Source organism: Corythoichthys intestinalis, chromosome 6, assembly GCF_030265065.1.
Source record: "Corythoichthys intestinalis isolate RoL2023-P3 chromosome 6, ASM3026506v1, whole genome shotgun sequence".
Taxonomy (NCBI): Eukaryota; Metazoa; Chordata; class Actinopteri; order Syngnathiformes; family Syngnathidae; genus Corythoichthys; species Corythoichthys intestinalis.
Genome location: NC_080400.1, coordinates 40116016 through 40135409, shown reverse-complemented (window position 1 = coordinate 40135409; position 19394 = coordinate 40116016). Strand labels below are relative to the sequence as shown.

Genomic DNA, 19394 nt, shown 5'->3' with positions numbered 1-19394 from the left:
TGACAAGGCAGCTCAACCCAAAACAGGAAAATGGGGTCATTGATTGGATGTCCATTGACATCAATGGCAGCGAATCAATTTAAAAATAAGCGAATCAATTTAAAAATAATTATAATGATGAGGTTGCCGAGCTATGTTAACACTTATTTTTGGACTCATATGTGTCTCTTTAGGTCTTTTCAAGGGGCTGGGCGTGAGCACTTGAAAATTTTCCAATGTACATGTAACTTGTTTACTTTAAAGCAGTTTGTATTAGTGTAGTAAACTTTACCCGATGCGAATATGGCTTGCTACTCAGTGGACAAACAGATCTTCAAAGATTTTCTGATTTCTTTATTCCTATAAGTGAGCATTGTTTTGGGTCATTTTATATGCTGCTAATGCCAATGCCCTCAAACCAAATTGCGTTATTGTGCTTGCTGTTTTTATAGCGATGCAAATGCTGTTTTTTTGTGACTACATATCGTATATCTTAGCATGTAATGTCATGAAAAAAAGAACAGATCAAACCATAACATGCTTTATCATGTTTATGCCTAAAACACAGCAGTCGTTGGCACATTATGGCGATAGATGGGGGGAAAATAGCATGCATTCAGATGTCTCCGCTAACGCCCAAACTGGAACTGAAAAAACGCTTATCACAAACCCAATGATGACTGTTTGGTTTCCAGTTTTTCATTTTTGAAGTGGCTACTCTGCCAGCAGGCAATCTTGCGATCTTCTCTGTACAACTATTCACGGCTTCCGCTCGATTTGTCTTCTCTTTGATTAATTTAGATTTTTGGAAAGAGGGCGTGGAGAGGACACGTAAAACACCAACCTTCAGGGAAATATCTGGTAGTGCAACTACAAACAAAACAAGTTTTGTCATTTTCAATGGACCCCAGCTGTAATCAGTCTCATTCTGTCACCCAGATGCAAACATGAAAAGGTCTAGATCAAAATGTCTGAAATGGATGGATGCAGATCCTCTCATGGCTGTGAAGTGTTTACAAGTCTAGTTATGTAGATATCCTAAATTTCCATGAGGGGGCTCTGTAAGCTAATAAAATAGAATTGTAAAGCAAGCTAGATCAAAAAGATCTTTAAGGATTTTGCAGAGAACGTTTCACAGAAATGCTGTCACATAAATATAACATGAAACGGATATAATTTTAGAAGACTCGTGTTAAAGTGTTGTCGCTTCTTGTTTGCTTCATTTTTTCCCCTCCAGTCCATTGCTAATATCGATGATGTGGTAAACAAGATACGTCTGAAAATAAGGTGAGTAGATCTTAATCATTGTGGTCATTTGCTAACTCAGCAATATGTATGTACAGTATATGTATACAGTGGTATGAAAAGGTTTGGGCACCCATGATAATTTTCGTCTTTATAAATCATTGATTATTTGGACCAACAATTTCAATTAGATACCGTACATCATATAACAGTCAAACAGTAATATTTGAGAAGTTGGAAAAAGTTTATAGGAGTTACAGGAAGTGTGTAATAATTCTTTAAACAAGAGAAGCCAGGTGTATAAATTTGGGTAACCCAACAGAAATATTACATCAATATTTGGTTGATCCTCCTTTTGCAAAAGTAACAGCCTCTAAATGCTCTCTATCGCTTCCAACAAGGGTCTAGATTTTGGTTAAAGGTACAGTGCCTTGCAAAAGTATTCGGCCCCCTTGAACCTTGCAACCTTTCGCCACATTTCAGGCTTCAAACATAAAGATATACAATTTTAATTTTTTGTCAAGAATCAACAACAAGTGGGACACAATCGTGAAGTGGAAAAAAAAATTATTGGATAATTTAAACTTTTTTAACAAATAAAAAACTGAAAAGTGGGACGTGCAATATTATTCGGCCCCCTTGCGTTAATACTTTGTGGCGCCACCTTTTGCTCCAATTACAGCTGCAAGTCGCTTGGGGTATGTTTCTATCAGTTTTGCACATCGAGAGACTGACATTCTTGCCCATTCTTCCTTGCAAAACAGCTCGAGCTCAGTAAGGTTGGATGGAGAGTGTTTGTGAACAGCAGTCTTCAGCTCTTTCCACAGATTCTCGATTGGATTCAGGTCTGGACTTTGACTTGGCCATTCTAACACCTGGATACGTTTATTTTTGAACCATTCCATTGTAGATTTGGCTTTATGTTTTGGATCATTGTCCTGTTGGAAGATAAAACTCCGTCCCAGTCTCAGGTCTTGTGCAGATACCAACAGGTTTTCTTCCAGAATGTTCCTGTATTTGGCTGCATCCATCTTCCCGTCAATTTTAACCATCTTCCCTGTCCCTGCTGAAGAAAAGCAGGCCCAAACCATGATGCTGCCACCACCATGTTTGACAGTGGGGATGGTGTGTTCAGGGTGATGAGCTGTGTTGCTTTTACGCCAAACATATCGTTTTGCATTGTGGCCAAAAAGTTCAATTTTGGTTTCATCTGACCAGAGCACCTTCTTCCACATGTTTGGTGTGTCTCCCAGGTGGCTTGTGGCAAACTTACAACGAGACTTTTTCTGGATATCTTTGAGAAATGGCTTTCTTCTTGCCACTCTTCCATAAAGGCCAAATTTGTGCAGTGTACGACTGATTGTTGTCCTGACTCTCCCACCTCAGCTGTAGATCTCTGCAGTTCATCCAGAGTGATCATGGACCTCTTGGCTGCATCTCTGATCAGTTTTCTCCTTGTTTGAGAAGAAAGTTTGGAAGGACGGCCGGGTCTTGGTAGATTTGCAGTGGTCTGATGCTCCTTCCATTTCAATATGATGGCTTGCACAGTGCTCCTTGAGATGTTTAAAGCTTGGGAAATCTTTTTGTATCCAAATCCGGCTTTAAACTTCTCCACAACAGTATCTCGGACCTGCCTGGTGTGTTCCTTGGTTTTCATAATGCTCTCTGCACTTTAAACAGAACCCTGAGACTATCACAGAGCAGGTGCATTTATACGGAGACTTGATTACACACAGGTGGATTCTATTTATCATCATCGGTCATTTAGGACAACATTGGATCATTCAGAGATCCTCACTGAACTTCTGGAGTGAGTTTGCTGCACTGAAAGTAAAGGGGCCGAATAATATTGCACGCCCCACTTTTCAGTTTTTTATTTGTTAAAAAAGTTTAAATTATCCAATAAATGTTGTTCCACTTCACGATTGTGTCCCACTTGTTGTTGATTCTTGACAAAAAAATTAAATTTCATATCTTTATGTTTGAAGCCTGAAATGTGGCGAAAGGTTGCAAGATTCAAGGGGGCCGAATACTTTTGCAAGGCACTGTATTTTGGACCATTACTCCTGTTCAGTCAGGTTGATGGTTTCCGAGCATGAACAACCCGCTTTAAGTCACACAACTGGTTTTCAATAATATTCATATCTGAGGACTGAGATGGCCATTCCAGTACGTTTTACCTTTCCAACAGCATGAATACTTTTGTAGATTTTGTTTAGTCTTGTTGTCATGTTGAAGTATCCAGCCCTGGCACAACTTCAACTTCATCTGTGATATTTGAACATTGTTCTCAAGAATCTGCTAATACTGACTGGAATTCGTATGAACTACAACTTAAATAAGATGGCTCGTACCTGCACTGGTCGCACAGCTCCACACTTTGAAGGAACAACCACCAAATTTTACTGTGGGTAGCAAGTGTTTGTCATGGAGTGTTTTTAGAACTGGCTTAGGTCTTAACTAGTAACAATAACTTTTTTTTGTAAGTATAGATATATGTTCCCCAGGAATTCATGAAATCAAATGTGGGGTGCCCCAAGGGTGAATTTTAGCTCCAGTACTATTTTTATATGCTTCCCCATTAGAATATTGTCTGGAAACTAGGGATGCAACGATACAGTTAAGTCACGGTTCGATACGAGGGACACGATTTTTGATTCGTTTTTTTATTTTGCTAACAAGCAAAAATAACAATGCCATCATATAAACATGCATTTTAGTTAATATAAAACCAAGTATTGTTGCATCCTTACTGGAAACATGGTATCAACTTTCACAGTGATGCCGATGACACACAGATGCCATATCACCTGATGACACTGGACCAATTGATGCCCTTTTAAATGCATTTTAGATATAAAATCTTGGATGGCAGCAATATCCAGTCTTTCAGTTAGTAATGTTAATAAAAATGTTATGCATCAAATATTTAGTATAATTTATTGAAATTTACACAAAACAAAATGTAAAAAGGTCATCTGCATGGGATGTACAGTGCTTGTGTGTCTCCAAACAATAAAATATATTTTAAAATGACTAAAGCAAATAACATTCTTCCTAAAACTATTGTAGCGTCACTAGGAATACTGTCGGCGCCGTAATGATACGTCAACGTGACCCTCCTATTGGTGCGTTTGATGCGGCAATGTGACACTCCCATTGGTGGGTTACTGACACCACAATTGCATATTTTTTGTGAGGTGCAGCACCTGAGTGATTGCGGAGAAAAAGAAACCGTAAAAAGCGAGCTATACTTCTGGACTGATTTACTGAAGCTGATTTCTATGTTCGTGTGCTTGCGCATGTGTGTGTGGATTTGTAGTGGGGTGGGGTTGCGTCCGTGTGTTGAACGGAATCAAACCGCAGCAAAACTCTACTTTTGCCCTTTGTGCATTTTAGGTTCATATACTGGACTGTCTCAGGAAATTAGAATACACAATATTCTATTAGAATATTGTGTATTCTAATTTCCGGAAATTAGAATATTGTGTATTCTAATTTCCTGAGACAGTCCTGTATATATACACAGGACTGTCTCAAAAAATTAGAATATTGTGTATTCTAATTTCCTGAGACAGTCCAGTATATGCCTTTTTTCTGAAATTAGTCACAAAAATAAACTTTGTGTTGATCTGATCTGGTCTCCGTTTTGCACATGCGCATCTATAGTCCACGGGTGTACGGACTGCATGATATATGCATTGGGCATCGCGGCCCACACATAAGCGGCCCGCATTGGAGCTGAGTGAGGCGCACTTGGAGATAGTGGAATTTGGGGGTAAGCATAGCTGTCATTCTATACTGTGACCAAATGGTGCATAAGGGCTGCAGGCTTACCTATTCACTTTTTGCCCAACATATTATACATATCATGTTGGAGATATGGGAATCTCATGAAGCATATTCATTTTACATCATATGACTAGCGCAACCAGGACAAAACTGAGGTTTTCAATATTGGTCCCGAAGCTGAGATAAACTACCTGAATTAAATTATTTTAAACTCTGGCAACACAAGAGGTAGGCCTGGACAGGGAGGAGACCCGGACGCCAATGGTTCCAATCACACCGCTTCTTTATTTGATAAACAGTGGATTTCCCCCAAAAGAAAGTGGCCAAAATGTGGCAAAGAAGATAAAAAAACAATAAAAAATTAAACTCCTTAGAAGGGTCAACCTAGGCCTGTTCTTCAAGATCAACAAAATTTTAGCATTGTGTCAATCTCCATCGCACCTCTCCTCTCAATCTGGTCTTTTTTTATCCACTCATCCAGGCCGGCTGCGATCAAGTGGCTTAAGCAGCCACACCTGGGTGAGTTGTGTGCCATGTTGGGAAATGTAGTGTCTGGGCCGACGGCCATCTTGTCAGGATTCCTCATCTCCGGCCAAGGAATATAGCGTCCCTCCACTACTTGCCCCTGCGTGATGTCACAAAACCTACTCAATCTGTAAGAACCTTGGCCGTCACTTTTGACTCTAAGCTTAGTCTTAGGTTTTTATCATCAGATAAACATAGCCAGAGTTCACTCATTTCTCTCTCAAGCAATCACAGCTATGTACTTTTATCCAATGTCGCCTCGGCTATTTAATTCTCTGGTCTTCGAAAGAAATGTATCACCAATCTGCAGTTATTGCAAAACTCAGCTGCACGGTTGTTGACAAAATCAGCGGGTGATAACTACATCAGTTTGGCATTGGCTTTATTTCAGTCTTTAAGTGTCTTAAATAATGGTCCAGGCCGAAGGTTGGCAACCCATGTTTTCTTTAGCGCTGCCCGAGTGGCTCCCTGGAGCGTGTTAAAAGTGTTTGAAAATGGAAAAAGATGGGGGAGGGAAATATATTTTTATTTTGAACATGGTCTCTGCAGGAGAACAAACATGACACAAACAATCGTAAAGTTTTCCAATGCTTTAAAAATGTAGAATAAATATTACATTTCAACATTTCTGTCAAAGAAGATTTGGATCATAGCCTGTGATGCAAGTTTCTATCAACAGGGCGACTGTGTAAACCTACACCGGCAGCTCTATCCTGCCGTGAACTGATCTGCGTTTTCTAATTCAGAACACCTATTTGTAGACTTCAAAAACAAAACCAAGATGGTGCAGAAAATCAAATACAGTGGGGAGAACAAGTATTTGATACACTGCCAATGGGTTTTCCCATTGACAGTGTATCAAATACTTGTTCTCCCCACCAGAGGGTGCGCTAGACTTTTTCATTGTCTGTCATTTTGACTGACAGGGTCATAAAAATCCGGTCATAATCTATTTTTACCCGTCACTTAAATTTTTAAAATGATGATAATGACATTGTGGTTACCCTTTGTTTGGCATAATTCACCTTCCGTACTTGTGTGTCCATTTGGCCGAGCGCGTTACCGGCTACGACACAGTCACGTGACAGAGACAATTAAGAGCCGCGCGCGTTCCGGCTTGAATAGATAGTTCACAGAGAGCAGCAGAGCTACAGCAGCTGGACACAGCAATTCGAGCTAACAAGACTCTTAACATTGCATACCGCTTCAACATATTCAATAGTATTTAGTTTTCATTCATTTTAAATTCTGTCCGAACAAGCTTAACAGAGAATCCACAGCGTGCCATCACACATCAAGCAGATGAATATGTAACTTTTTCTCCGCAGTGACAAAAACAGCTGACTGTCGCCCCAGTAGGTAGGCTACATATGAAACAATGAAATTAACAGTTCACCTGCTGTGGCCTGAACGCAGTCTCACACTTTCCTCCTGGTGCGCATGGACTTGAATTGCGTGCCCGCTTGTGCAGTCCCTCTTTTTTCACCTCTTTTATCAACACCATCGTCGTTTTGGGGCTTTTTGAAGAAACTTCGGACACTCGGTTGCCTTGACATTTTTCAGAGTAAGGCCAATGACGTCATGCATCAAGAGAGACAATAGCTAATTAATATGCTCACTCGCCACCCTGTGGTCTGGGGTGTGAAATGCAACCTGTCAAAATGACAGATGGACTTCAGTTTTTTCCGTCACCGTTTTAAAAAATCGGTCAATGACGGAAAATATTCGGTTAACGCGACCCCTGCTCCCCACTGTACATGCCTCTCGCACTAAGACAGTGAAGGAAAGGGCCATTAAAATGGCAGGCAACATCACCAATCAGCAAATCAAGGACATTAATTCATGTCAGCATACCTGTGATGAGTCGTGTGATGTGATAGATTTTGAACACTCTGCGCTTTTATGCAGGTACGGGAACTCCGATTATATACTTTTTCAAAAGGGTGCTGTTTTATTTTTCTTAAACGCAGGCTGCATTTTTCACTATTTTTGTAGCCCAAATAAGGGGCATGTTATGCACATTCTACTTTGTTGTTGTTGTGTTTTTTAATCATTAATATTGTAATGAAGTTAAACTTGAGGCAGCATTGTACAACAACAAGTAGTCACGTGGTGCGTCATTCTTTATAGAACGCACTGCAAGGAAAATAAAATATTAATCCAGAAGGCTCATTGTATTTATAGCAAATTTAGTCATTTTGATAGAAGCTAATATAGATACATACAACATGTGTTGCCTTCATCATAATGCTTCGATGAGGCTTTTAATTTTTTGCTGCTCCAGACATATTTGTTTTTGTTATTTTGGCCGAATATGGCTCTTTCAACATTTTTGATTGCCAACCCTTGGCTTAGGCCCATCTGATTTATCTGATCTGCTTTTACAATATTGGTCATCACATATCCTAAAGTCCACTGGCACCATCCTTCTATCTGTTCCTAAACCTGTCGCGATATGCAATAATTCCATTTATCGCACTGTAAATAAAAATGAAGGCGGTAATTTTCCCGCTGCGATTTATCGCCTCGCGTGCACGTGCTTACGCGCTCGTGCGGCAGTTGTGTGGCAGAGGTGCTGTTAAAAGTTCGGCTTCCTTGTTACCAACTATGCAATATTCTGCGACGAGGACTCACTCTGTTTTATTGACTTCTGGGTATGTTTGTTTTATACATTTGAGTTTGAGTGACCATCATTCAATGGAGGTGGCCAAGCGCACAGCAATGAGCATGCAGAGTGAGGAAGACGAAAATGGACGGAAAATCCTGATTTCCAAGACAAACAACACAGCCCCGGTGTGGGAATATTCTGATTTTAAACCAAATGAAAAATGGCGAGGCAACCAAAAAGGATGAACCAGTCTGCAAAATGTGTTTGGAGGTTGTTTCAACAAGAAGGGGCCAACAGAACAAACCTACATGCTCATTTGAAACACGATCTCCCTCTATAGTTTTCACTGCTTGGTAAGATGCCTTCCTCGTTACATCAATTGACAATTACAGAGGTGTTCACTTGATGTGAGAAATACAAACGAGACCGCGCAAAATGGCGTTCCCTCACGGAAAGTGTAGTCCGCTACATTGCTGAAGAAATGAGACCGTTTTACCTCCTTTTAATTTTGTTTGATACTTATTAAAGCCAAATTTTTGTTACTGCTTCTTAAATACTCTATTTTTCTCTTTTGTTGTTGCAGTGCAACTTTTTGTGTTGCTACAACTTTATACCTCTGTGCCTAAATGCTTAAGTTATTAATTTAAATTTGATCTTGAAAAAGACATTTTATTTAATATGTGTTTCTGCGAGGTATTAATTAGGGATGCAACAATACAGTTAAGTCACGTTTCGGTACGATTTTCGATACGAGGGACACGATTTTCGATTCGATTCAATGCATTTAATGCTCTGAAACAAAAAATACAAGTGTTGAAAAAAATTTTTTTAAATTTTTTATTTTGCTAACAAGCAAACATAACAATGCCATCACTTAAACATGCGTTATAGTGCATAATATTTATGTGCTTACTTCTTACAGATCTTAAGAAATTTTGTATAAAAGTGCTGAGAACAATCTTTACTGTTTGTAAAAAGAGGCGGGGCACACTGTTGATTGCTATTACTCTCTTAGCAGGTATGTTTACCACATGAGAAAAACATCCTATTTGTGGTCCGAGTACTGAATTAACAATATTTGCAGCATTATCTATAGTCACTGGTATGTATTGATTTGGCTTGCTTAACTTCCATTCAGTCATGCCGGTTTTTAATTAATCGATGTAGTGTATGGACTACGCGTCCCATGATCAGTCTGGGCTCACGCAGCCAATGGCATGGGATCTAACGTAGCACATCTAGGTTGCAATTATTGCTATTTGATGATATCTAGTGTGTGCGCGCGAGTGTTGTCGGGCATTAAAAAAAAAAAAAAAAGTTAACAAACACCACAGAAGTCTTTGTTTAACATGTTCGAATGGGGATAGCATACTGTATCAGCTCACCCAACATGCTGCCAAACAACTGATCTGTACGATACTGAAGCCGGCCAGCCGCCTCCTTAAGTGTCTGTCTTTCCTCACGAGTAATGATCCTCGTGCAACAGCTACCATCTTTTATGCAGTCTGAGGGAGGAGTGGCGGAGGGGGGCTGCTAGCAGCAGAGTTTGTTTTTTTTTCAAGGTAAAGCTGCGCCGGACATTTTAGCGAGACGGACGACAAAAATAAATTCGGAAAATACATTTTGGGAGCTTTTCATTTGGATGTAATGTTTTTGCGTATTGAATCGAAGAGGCTGTATCAAACGGTTCAATATAAAACCAAGTATTGTTGCATCCTTAGTGTTAATATTGTTGAGGCATGGCCTATTGTTTTAAGTTGTGATTTCTTAAAAAGTATTTTTGAATTTAAGAGTAAACGTTTATTGCGTTTAAATAGGTGTTCATGATCTATTAGTATATATTGTATTCTCACTGTATTATTGTAAATTGGTTAAAAAAAATGGGGGGGGGGGGCGCAATAATATCGCATATCGCAATAATTTATGAGATAATTTATCGCCCACTAAAATTTGTTATCGCGACAGGCCTGTCTGTTCCTAGGGTTAGAACACAATCTTAAAGTGATCCTCGATTTTAAAGACATGTAGGCTGTAATAAACCACAATTGTTCTCTTATATTAAAATATGTCGTTAGAAACACATAAAATGTTAAATCAATGGAAATATTTTATAATATTTAGTGCATATTTTGACCGATAGTTGGCGCCATGTTCTGCGGGCGCGGAGTGATGACGTAGATGATATTTTTCCAATCATGTAGCGTGTGTACAACAACTGTGTATTACTGGCTTAACTCGCGAAGTAAAATGCCACAATGTGCTGCTTACGGATGCAATTTCGAGTCAAATGGAAACAAGGAGAGTGATGCGAGTCTCCACAAATTTCCTGTTGACAATAAGAGGAGAAAGGTTTGGGAAAATGCCTGTAGATAAGCAAATCTTCTCAAACAACCAAGGCTTTGTTGTCGCCATTTTTCTCCTACCGCGTTTGAGGATTTTAGTAGATGACAACTAATGAAAGATCTCACCGGAGCGGCTAGATATAAGCGCAGACTAAAACCAAATGCTGTTCCAACTATTTTCCCGCACAAGAAGCCTCAGCCTGCTCGGATATCGAGTGAAATGCGCGCAATGAAGCGAGACGGACGAGACACTCTGGCCGCCCTCTTAAGCACCCAAGCCGCTCCTGTTGCTACAGCGGGAGGCGAACCTTCAGGCGTACCGCTAGTCACAGAGGAAGCTAATAATTCACCTCTACTGTCAGTTCATCAGGCAGTAAGTGTGTGTGTTCAGTATTCAGCTAATATGAGTGATGCTGCCACTCAAACTGATCAAAGCACGTCCAATGCAATTCATTCTATGCAACACAAATGTCCCAACCCCATTGATAAAGCAATAAATTCTCATCGCCGGAATGGCATACATGTGAAGTCAAAATCCATTTTAGGGGACTCCTCTGAAAGCTCATCGCGAGAATTATGTTGGCACGTTGTGTGGTTGGGGGGGGGGGGGGGTACTTTGTGAAGGGAACAGCTGGAAATAATGCTACCTTCCGTGGGTCGCATGCCAGACAGACATTACTATTTCTTGCAGCCTAAATGTCAATAAAACAACGCGGATTAGCTCCGTGGTTTGATACTCCGCCTCCTTCCCGAGCTCGCCACACATTCATAGTTTTATTGCCTTCAGTGAGAGTTTATAATGTCAATGGTCAAGAAAATAAAAAGGCACGAATGCCAATGTGTTTTGGCCTGTACTGTATGTAAAGCATATGACAGCTCTGGATGCTAACAATCTACACAATTATATTGGAATGAGTTTGATGACGCAATAACTCACCTTGAAGATCTGCTGACAAAAACCTGAGTTCTCGACAACATACGCTCTCTCGCTCCGTTGTCATCGAGATGCACTTGCCGCAAGTACACCAGAAGTTTAGCCCAACTCTTGCCTCATCAGGTATTTCTTGCTCTGCATTTCGTCTTTGCTGCTCGTCTTGTGAACGACCGACAGTGCTGTTCTGCTCTTCACTTTTCCGCTCTGGTTCAAATTGGAAGGGACGAACCGACGACATGTTGGGATAGCTAATGAATGACACGCTGAAGTCCGGCAGCGGGATTTGTGACGTCACAGCACTGCGACGTCAACAACCATGGCGAACAATCAGTTAAAATAATTTTACAAATTTTATTAAAACGAAAAGATTAAGAGGGATTTAATGTCAAATTATTATAACTCATACTAAGATGTATCTTTTAAGAATTACTTGTCTTAAAACTAGAGGATCACTTTAAGGGGAGGCTACTCGGGTTAGAACAAAATCTTAAGGGGAGGCTACTTTTAGTTGCTTTGGTCCTTGCCTCTTTAACAGCCTGCCTGAGGACATCAAGAATTCAGATATTTTTTTAAAGGAGACTGAATACTCAGTTTTAGTTTGGCTTTTATCTGATTATATTTGCTTATAATTTTTTGGTGATCTTGCATTTCGCTTCAGTGTTGCCTTCTAGGTGTGCTTCCATACTAGGAGGAGCTTGCCTGGGAGGACATTGTCTGAGGTAGCCTTGGGCCCAGCAGGTGGAGTGGAGGCTGTTCATGATGTGTAGCCGCTGTCTTCTGGGCTTGTTATTGTCTCCAGGCCAGCGCTACCTGTGCCCCTGGTGTGGAATCGCCCCTCAGCTTGCCTTTCAACACCTGGTTCCTCATCCTGATCGAGTCTTCTGTGCGTGGGAAAAGGAATGGGCAATGAGAGTTATGATTTGGGGTCGGGGGGGGATTCCTGTTTTGTTTGTGTTTTTGTTTTACAATGCCATTTTATGAAGCACATTGTTGCATTTATTTGCTTGAAAGTTGCTAAATATTCATTTGATTTGATTTTTCATCCTTCATGCATACCACCCATTTTTATGTCCAAACAACTCAATGTCATTTTTTACCCGTGCAGTACCTCATTTCAAAATAAATCTGGCTTGTCCAAATCTGCTTTAGCATGACTCGAGCTACTCTGTTTGTGACCAGTAAAGGATTCTTCCACATTACTCTCCAATACAGCATTTCTTTGTGCAAAGTTTGATGCACGATGAAATGATACCCAAAGACACCATTGGCAGCAACGTCAAGTTTTAGGTCTTTGGAAATGGTCTGTGGGTTGAGTTTGACTGTTCTCACCATCCTTCGCCTCTGCTTATTTGAGATTTTTCTTGGCCTGCCACTCTGGGCCTTATGGAGAACTGTGCCTGTGGTCTTGAATTTTCTCACTGTTTCTCAGTGGAACCTGACAGCTGAAATGTCTGAACTAGCTTTTTGTATATTTCTTATAAACCATGACCAACAATATTCGTTTTCAGATCAATCCAGAGTTGTTTTGATGCTCCCATGTTGCAAATCATTAGAGAAGATGCAAAGAGAAGAAACACTTGCAAAACCGCCATTAACACCCTTTCCAATGATGGGCCTCATCTATGAATAATTATTGTTCCCTTTCCTCAACTGTACAGTTTTTTCCCCCACTTTTCAAATATTAGTATGTTTGACTATAATTAACTGAAATTGCTGATTTTTACAACTGATGATTTGTAAAGGAATATTTTGAAAATGAGGGGTTGCTAAACTTTTTCATACCACTGAATACTGTATATATCCTCTTTAAATAGTGTCTTACATTGTGCAGGCGCCTTGATGACAACATCAGGACAGTGGTGAGAGGTCAAACCAATGTTGGGCAGGATGGGAGGCAGGTGAGTTGGAGTTAAAATTTTCACAGCCTATTTTCAGCCTAAAGGTTTTTTTTATTGCTTGTTGTTAATACTGTTTTACACATTTATTACTGCCTCCCCGTTAGTCGGCTGGGATAGGCTGGCGCAAATTAGGCGAGTATACATTGCCCCTTGAGATACTACATGCCCTAAATACAAAGAATGTAACATCTGCTAAACCAAAAATATTCCTTACACACTATTATATATGTACAGTAATATTCTGCATTGAGAAACCAATGTCTTATATTTAATTTATTTGTGAATGGCAGAAGCAAGTATTGCAGGTAACTTCTTTGTAGCTATTGTTCTCTTTCACATTATAGTCAGAGTCCGTAGCTTGGCTAAACTGCATACCAGCATGATGATTTGTGATTGGAAATATGTTTAACAATTACAATTGTCTCCCTGCCTTTTTTTCTACGCAGATGGGAGGGAAAAGTCTCTTCTAATACACCTCTCATTATGATATTCTGTCACTGTATTCTTTTAGAGACGAATAATTAGCTTTTGAAGCGACTGCTGGTTTCTATACCCAGTGTAAGGAGTAAGACACATGAACAAATAACTTCTAAAATGTAAATAGGTTATCGGGTAGTGTATCTGCAAATTATTGCTTCGGGATATTTGACCAAGAAACATCCGATTTAATGTCAGACATGCTAAATGGCCAATTAGAGGGCTCAAAACGTTATCCTCCCTCTGAAGTCACAATGCTCCAAGGTGATGTTCTCATTGCTGGAAAATAAGGACAGTTCTTGCTCTCCGTTTCATTTGTCCACTGTGCAATCCATGGAAAAGGACATAATGACTCAGATTCATCCCCATTGCGCAAAACGACCTTTTTACAGAAAAATATTTCTGGGAAATATATTCCCTTGCGTGTACTTCTTTTTGTTGAAAAAAGAAGGAAAAAAAAAAGAAAAGAAAGAAACCGGCTTTCTTGTTAGAGCGGGAATGGAAAAGAGCAGTCCCTCCATCTTTAATTCAAGCCTTTCCCCAGCCAATGGTTTGTGGTTTATAGGGAACATGACTCCTGAAGGCTGAGCCATGATGGTTTTGAAAAGTCTACTTCATTTGGTGAGGGTTGTCCTCTGGGTGTCAGCTCTGGTGGCCATGTCTTTTCCAGTTTGCTACTGTTTGGAAGCGGAAACACTTTAGCACAACCCCAGACGAATAACATTATCAGGTTGCACACACACAATAACTTAAGGTTGTTTTTCCAAGGCCACAAAGCAATTCCTACATTTCCAAAGGGAAAATCTTTTCTACAGATGGAAAGAAGGAAATGTGCACTTTTCGGATGAAGAGTGAGACATAACAGCTGAAATAGAATAAAATCCTCCATTATCATCATCATCAGTATTGTCTTTTGCTCTTATTTACAAAGCAATATGTGACTGGTAGTTGACATGGAAGAGTGACTCATTGGCTTGGTTCACACCGCAGGTCTTAATGCACAGTTCCGATTTTTTGTCTTATCTGTTTTGTTGGGGTGCCTGTTCAGACTGCCTTTGTCCATTGTCATTCACTCCCAGCCATTTTCACCAGAGCAAGGCCCTTCGCTCCCGTTCGTTTTACTGGATTTTGACTGATTTTGCAAGGCCCACAGAAAATTCTGTTCTTTTGCTATATAAATGTAGAACCCACCAAAAGAAAGACTAGACTCGCTTCTTTCAGCAGAAAAAAGTTAGTTAATATCTTTTTCCATTCTTTAGTAATCAGCATTAGAAAATAGCTTAGTTTGAGCAATTTTCCAATTTCTAATGAAAAAACAGAGAAATTGAGCTTTTTGTGAAAGCATACATTTCTAACGTAACTTTGGCTTTAACACAGCTATTTTTCGCTAATGTGACATACCAAACATCTGAATAATGTTTTCGTTCTACAAAATAACAAACAACAAGACAAATAGAGCTTTTGATCGCAAAGTAACTATTTATTTACACATAACTAAACTATTGAACTATTTGCGCACATAACAATGGGGAAGGCTCCCGGCTGCTCCCGGTTAAATGAGGTGGCTCCCAGTAATCTGATGAGTCCGGATCAAGATCGGTCTTACTTTTTTCATCATCTTCATCGTTGGTTTCAACCTCGGGCTAAGGAGTAATGCAACGTGAGCTCCGTAGAACACGTGTGGAATGTGACGCTGTTGTGGACGTCACCGTCTGTCTCATCAAGATATATTTTTTTTAATCCTTCTTTGACAACGGTTTTGTTTTCTTTTCAAAACACTCCTCCAGTGTCGTTTTTAAAAAAAAAAATAATAATTTTTTTTTTTTTTTTTTTTATCGTTCTCCACATTTTTCTCAAATTGTCACGTGACTTCACAAGATCCCTTCAACTTCCGTTTCCTGACTATTGTTCTTCACTTTCTTGGCCCAAGATGAGTTCTTACCAAATGCGCTACTGACCTCCAGGGCCAGTTTTATTGCTTTAAAATGGGTTTTGAGCTTGGTGCATTGTATCTTAGATACATAGGAACCTATAGATGTGTACGCACGCTGGAGATCATCTGCAGTCAATCCGGCGCACTGACGCAGAGTGTATACATTAAACAATAGGACATAATGGGAACGGATTGGGTCTGGTGCTATTTTTTGCCGGACCTGGAACGAAGATGCCCGATGTATTTGAGCCCTAACTCGCAGTCCGACAACGCGGATTCGTGCATTAAGACCTGCGATCTGAACCTAGCCAATTAAGTATGGTGAGCTGGTTACATTGTCCTGCAGATTCAATGATACTGTAGTTGAGAGTTGTCATTGAACTCTGAGCGCGTTAAAATGACAGCCATATCGCATATACAAATGAAGAACGACAATCTCCTTCACGTTTTCGACAATCTCCTTCACGTTTTTTTTCAATAACCTAGAATATAATGCCACACAGATTATCTATTCTTATACTCTTGGTATGTCAACCACTTTGGGGTCTTGCAGAGGTCACCTGTCCCTAAATTTCCCTTGGATTGTGCACGCAACGGAAGGCCTCTTGACAAGCCAGCAAACTTCTGACAGCATTTTTCATGGAACTTTGTGAAAGGCCATGACACGGTGTGTAGTCTGTGGTCGGTTTTTGTAATGTACTTTGGTCGACTACAAATAGTGTCAGTGGTTTGATGTTTAATTGTGTGTCCAACTGGGGTTAGCCCATTGAGAAGGACCCTTTGCACATGAACCCATGTGTAATTGATTCTGAACATGGATACCGTGCAAGAAGGATTAAACTAGAGCATCTTTAATAATAGGGAGAGATTGTGAAGAATGTCATCACTACAGTTGTGTACAGTTTGCTTTGGGAGCATGACAATTTGGTCACTTTACATATTTTCCCTACCCAATAGAGGCAAGTTCAGCTCAAATCTGGGTTAAGGCTAGAGGGTTATTTATTTATTTTTTTTTTGTATTAAATATATAATTTACTAAACTAAATATCTTAATGGGGAAATTTAACATACTGTTCTGTAATTTGTGTCGCACAGCGTAAAGACAACGTAGCACACACAATCAGCCATTCAAGAAGTGATATCAGAGTTGAAAGGATGTGCAATCACTGCTGCGGGGATGAGGAAGGCGCTTTGCTCAAAAGTACCCCTTTAAGATGGATGCCGTTTTTCACATTTGTCTCCTGCAACACTCAAACTATGGCTCTGATTCTAAAGCATATAGTGATATCATCTTTAACATGCTATTAAAAGTGCACATGCAAATGCTGTCATATTGTACTTGTTAATCTGCTGCTGCTTGCTTGTGTTGTCTTGTCCTTTCTGTTTGTTTTTGCACATGTATAAGCTCCCTTTTTCATGTCAGATGTGGTTAAAACTTAAAACACTGCATCAAAAATGTTGAGGGGCCTTTCCGTCCCCCCCCCCAAAAATGTTAATATTTAATGTAAAATTTTAATATTTCATATTGTTGGCAAAAAAATTCAGAGGCAGTTTTAGTTTTTCACATGTATCCTTCCCATGCTGTCTGACTCATCCAGTTATTTCTTTCTTCTGACACTAACTTTTTTATGCTATTCTAACGATGTGCTTTCTGCACTTGTCATTTAAAATAACATCTGGGGTACACCAGCAGCATAATACATTCATTTTTCAATTACGTGCAGTGATTGGAAAGATAAAAATCCTATCAGTCGTTGCGAAGTATGAGGAGGGGGATTGCAGTAATAATTGTCTGTGCATAAAACATTACACTTAATGTTGAAATGGCTCACTTTTCATGATTCCACAAGTTTAAGTGATTTTTATCATTCATCCTTTCATCTTCCGTTCTATTTACCCCTGTACTTAAACTAGTTTAAATTCATGTTAAGTAAAGTTGATAACTTCTCTGGTTTGTGTCGCCATTAGTTGGTCTTTTCTTCCCTTCAAACTACACTACTTCAATACAGTAGGAGATTCTGCTTATTTCATGTTAAAGGCATACACTGTTGTGTTTGTGTGGGAAGGCAGATAGCATCTCGGGCATGAAGGCGCCTGCTGGGCAGTGGTCTCCCTCGACTTTCCTTCAGGCTAAATACAGGAAATGAGCACTAGGCAGCAAGCCAGAGTGATTCGGCTGAGTCTGCATGAGTGACAATTGCAGCCTTGAAGGTTTTTGGCTTCTCAGGATGTACAGATTTTCTTAAAGATTGCCTACAGGGAAGCTCTTAAAAATTATAGGGCGCTTCCAACCAATCTAACTGCCAGATTAAAAGGTGGGCATGAAATTTACCTAATTTCTCCAGATTTCTAAATGATTCTTCAGTTTAAAGGAGTATTAGGTAGCATTAAAAAAAAAAACACACCAAAATCTTTAGTGAACGAATGTCATTCCAAAGTCATATTTATCAGATAATCTGTTTAAAATAAGTCTGGCAACAACAACACTTCTGGTAAAAAACAAAAAAAAACAAAAAAACAATTTGAAGTCTGTGCTACCAGTAGATGTCTTAATTTAATTTAATGTAATGTACTGGCCCCTTGCTTTTCCTAAAATACCGTATTAATTAATTGTCCCTTAGTTCAGTTTATTACAAGTTTTGTATTTGTGTTAGATTAATCTTCAATGTATTGTCTTCCTTAAAAGTAACTTGAATTAACTGATAGTCATAATGGCTCAAGAAACAAAAGATACCTATTTAAAATCACTCCAGTCTTTTTTTTTATGTGTGTTTCTCATTTGTGTGTGTGCACAGCTGGTGACCTGCTGTTGCAATAAATTTGTACGCTACCCTTTGTATGTTTTGTTTATATGACTTTTAAATTTTCCCATCATATTATCCACATTTTATTCAGAAAGCATTGTGACCCTATCAATTTCTTCTCACATTTGTTTGGATTAATAAGTTGATCGGTATATGGTTAGATTGATACTTTATTAAATTTGTGGTGGAAATGTTACTTTTCTAAGTTTGGTTGGTAGTCATAGGTTGCAGGTATATGCACTTTAGAAATACTTTCTTCGTTATTTCAGACCCAAGATTATCCATATGACAGTTAAAAACCAACAAGAAATTGCAAATATTGCCTTTTTCGAGAGCGAAAACATAGGATTTTTATATATTAACTAGGGCTGTCAAACAATTAAAAGTTTTAATCGAGTTAATCACAGCTTAAAATTAATCGTAATTAATTGCAATTCAAACCATCTCTAAAATATGCCATATATTTCTGTAAATTATTGTTGGAATGGAAAGGTAGGACACAAGATGGATATATACATTCAACATACTGTACATTAGTACTGTATTTATTAAAACAATAAATCCACAAGATGATGTTAACATTATTAATGTTCTTTCTGTTAAAGGGATCCACGGAGAGAAAGACTTGTAGTTCTTAAAAGAAATGTTACTTCAAGTTAGTAATTTTATATTAAAACCCCTCTTAATGTTTTCGTTTTAATAAAATTTGTAAAATTTTCAATAAAAAAATAAACTAGTAGCTCGCCATTGTTGATGTCGGGACGTGGTGACGTCACATTCTTTCTGTTAAAGGGATCCATGGATAGAAAGACTTGTAGTTAACTTGTAGTAACTTAAAAGAAATGTTACTTCAAGTT

The 19394-nt window shown here is 39.1% G+C and overlaps 1 protein-coding gene across 3 annotated transcripts in view; it reads left to right on the top strand.

The window, feature by feature from the left end:
* The window catches only part of vps53 (VPS53 subunit of GARP complex), a 62292-nt gene that overhangs the window by 11852 nt on the left and 31046 nt on the right, over positions 1–19394 (top strand). The window contains exons 3-4 of one of the 3 annotated variants that reach the window (XM_057839030.1): positions 1217–1266; positions 13257–13323. The exons of 1 other annotated variant lie outside the window; for it this stretch is intronic. In XM_057839030.1, coding sequence (XP_057695013.1) covers positions 1217–1266; positions 13257–13323 — 117 coding nt within the window. The remainder of the gene's footprint in view (positions 1–1216; positions 1267–13256; positions 13324–19394) is intronic. One more of the 3 variants, XM_057839032.1, reaches the window with a different exon arrangement.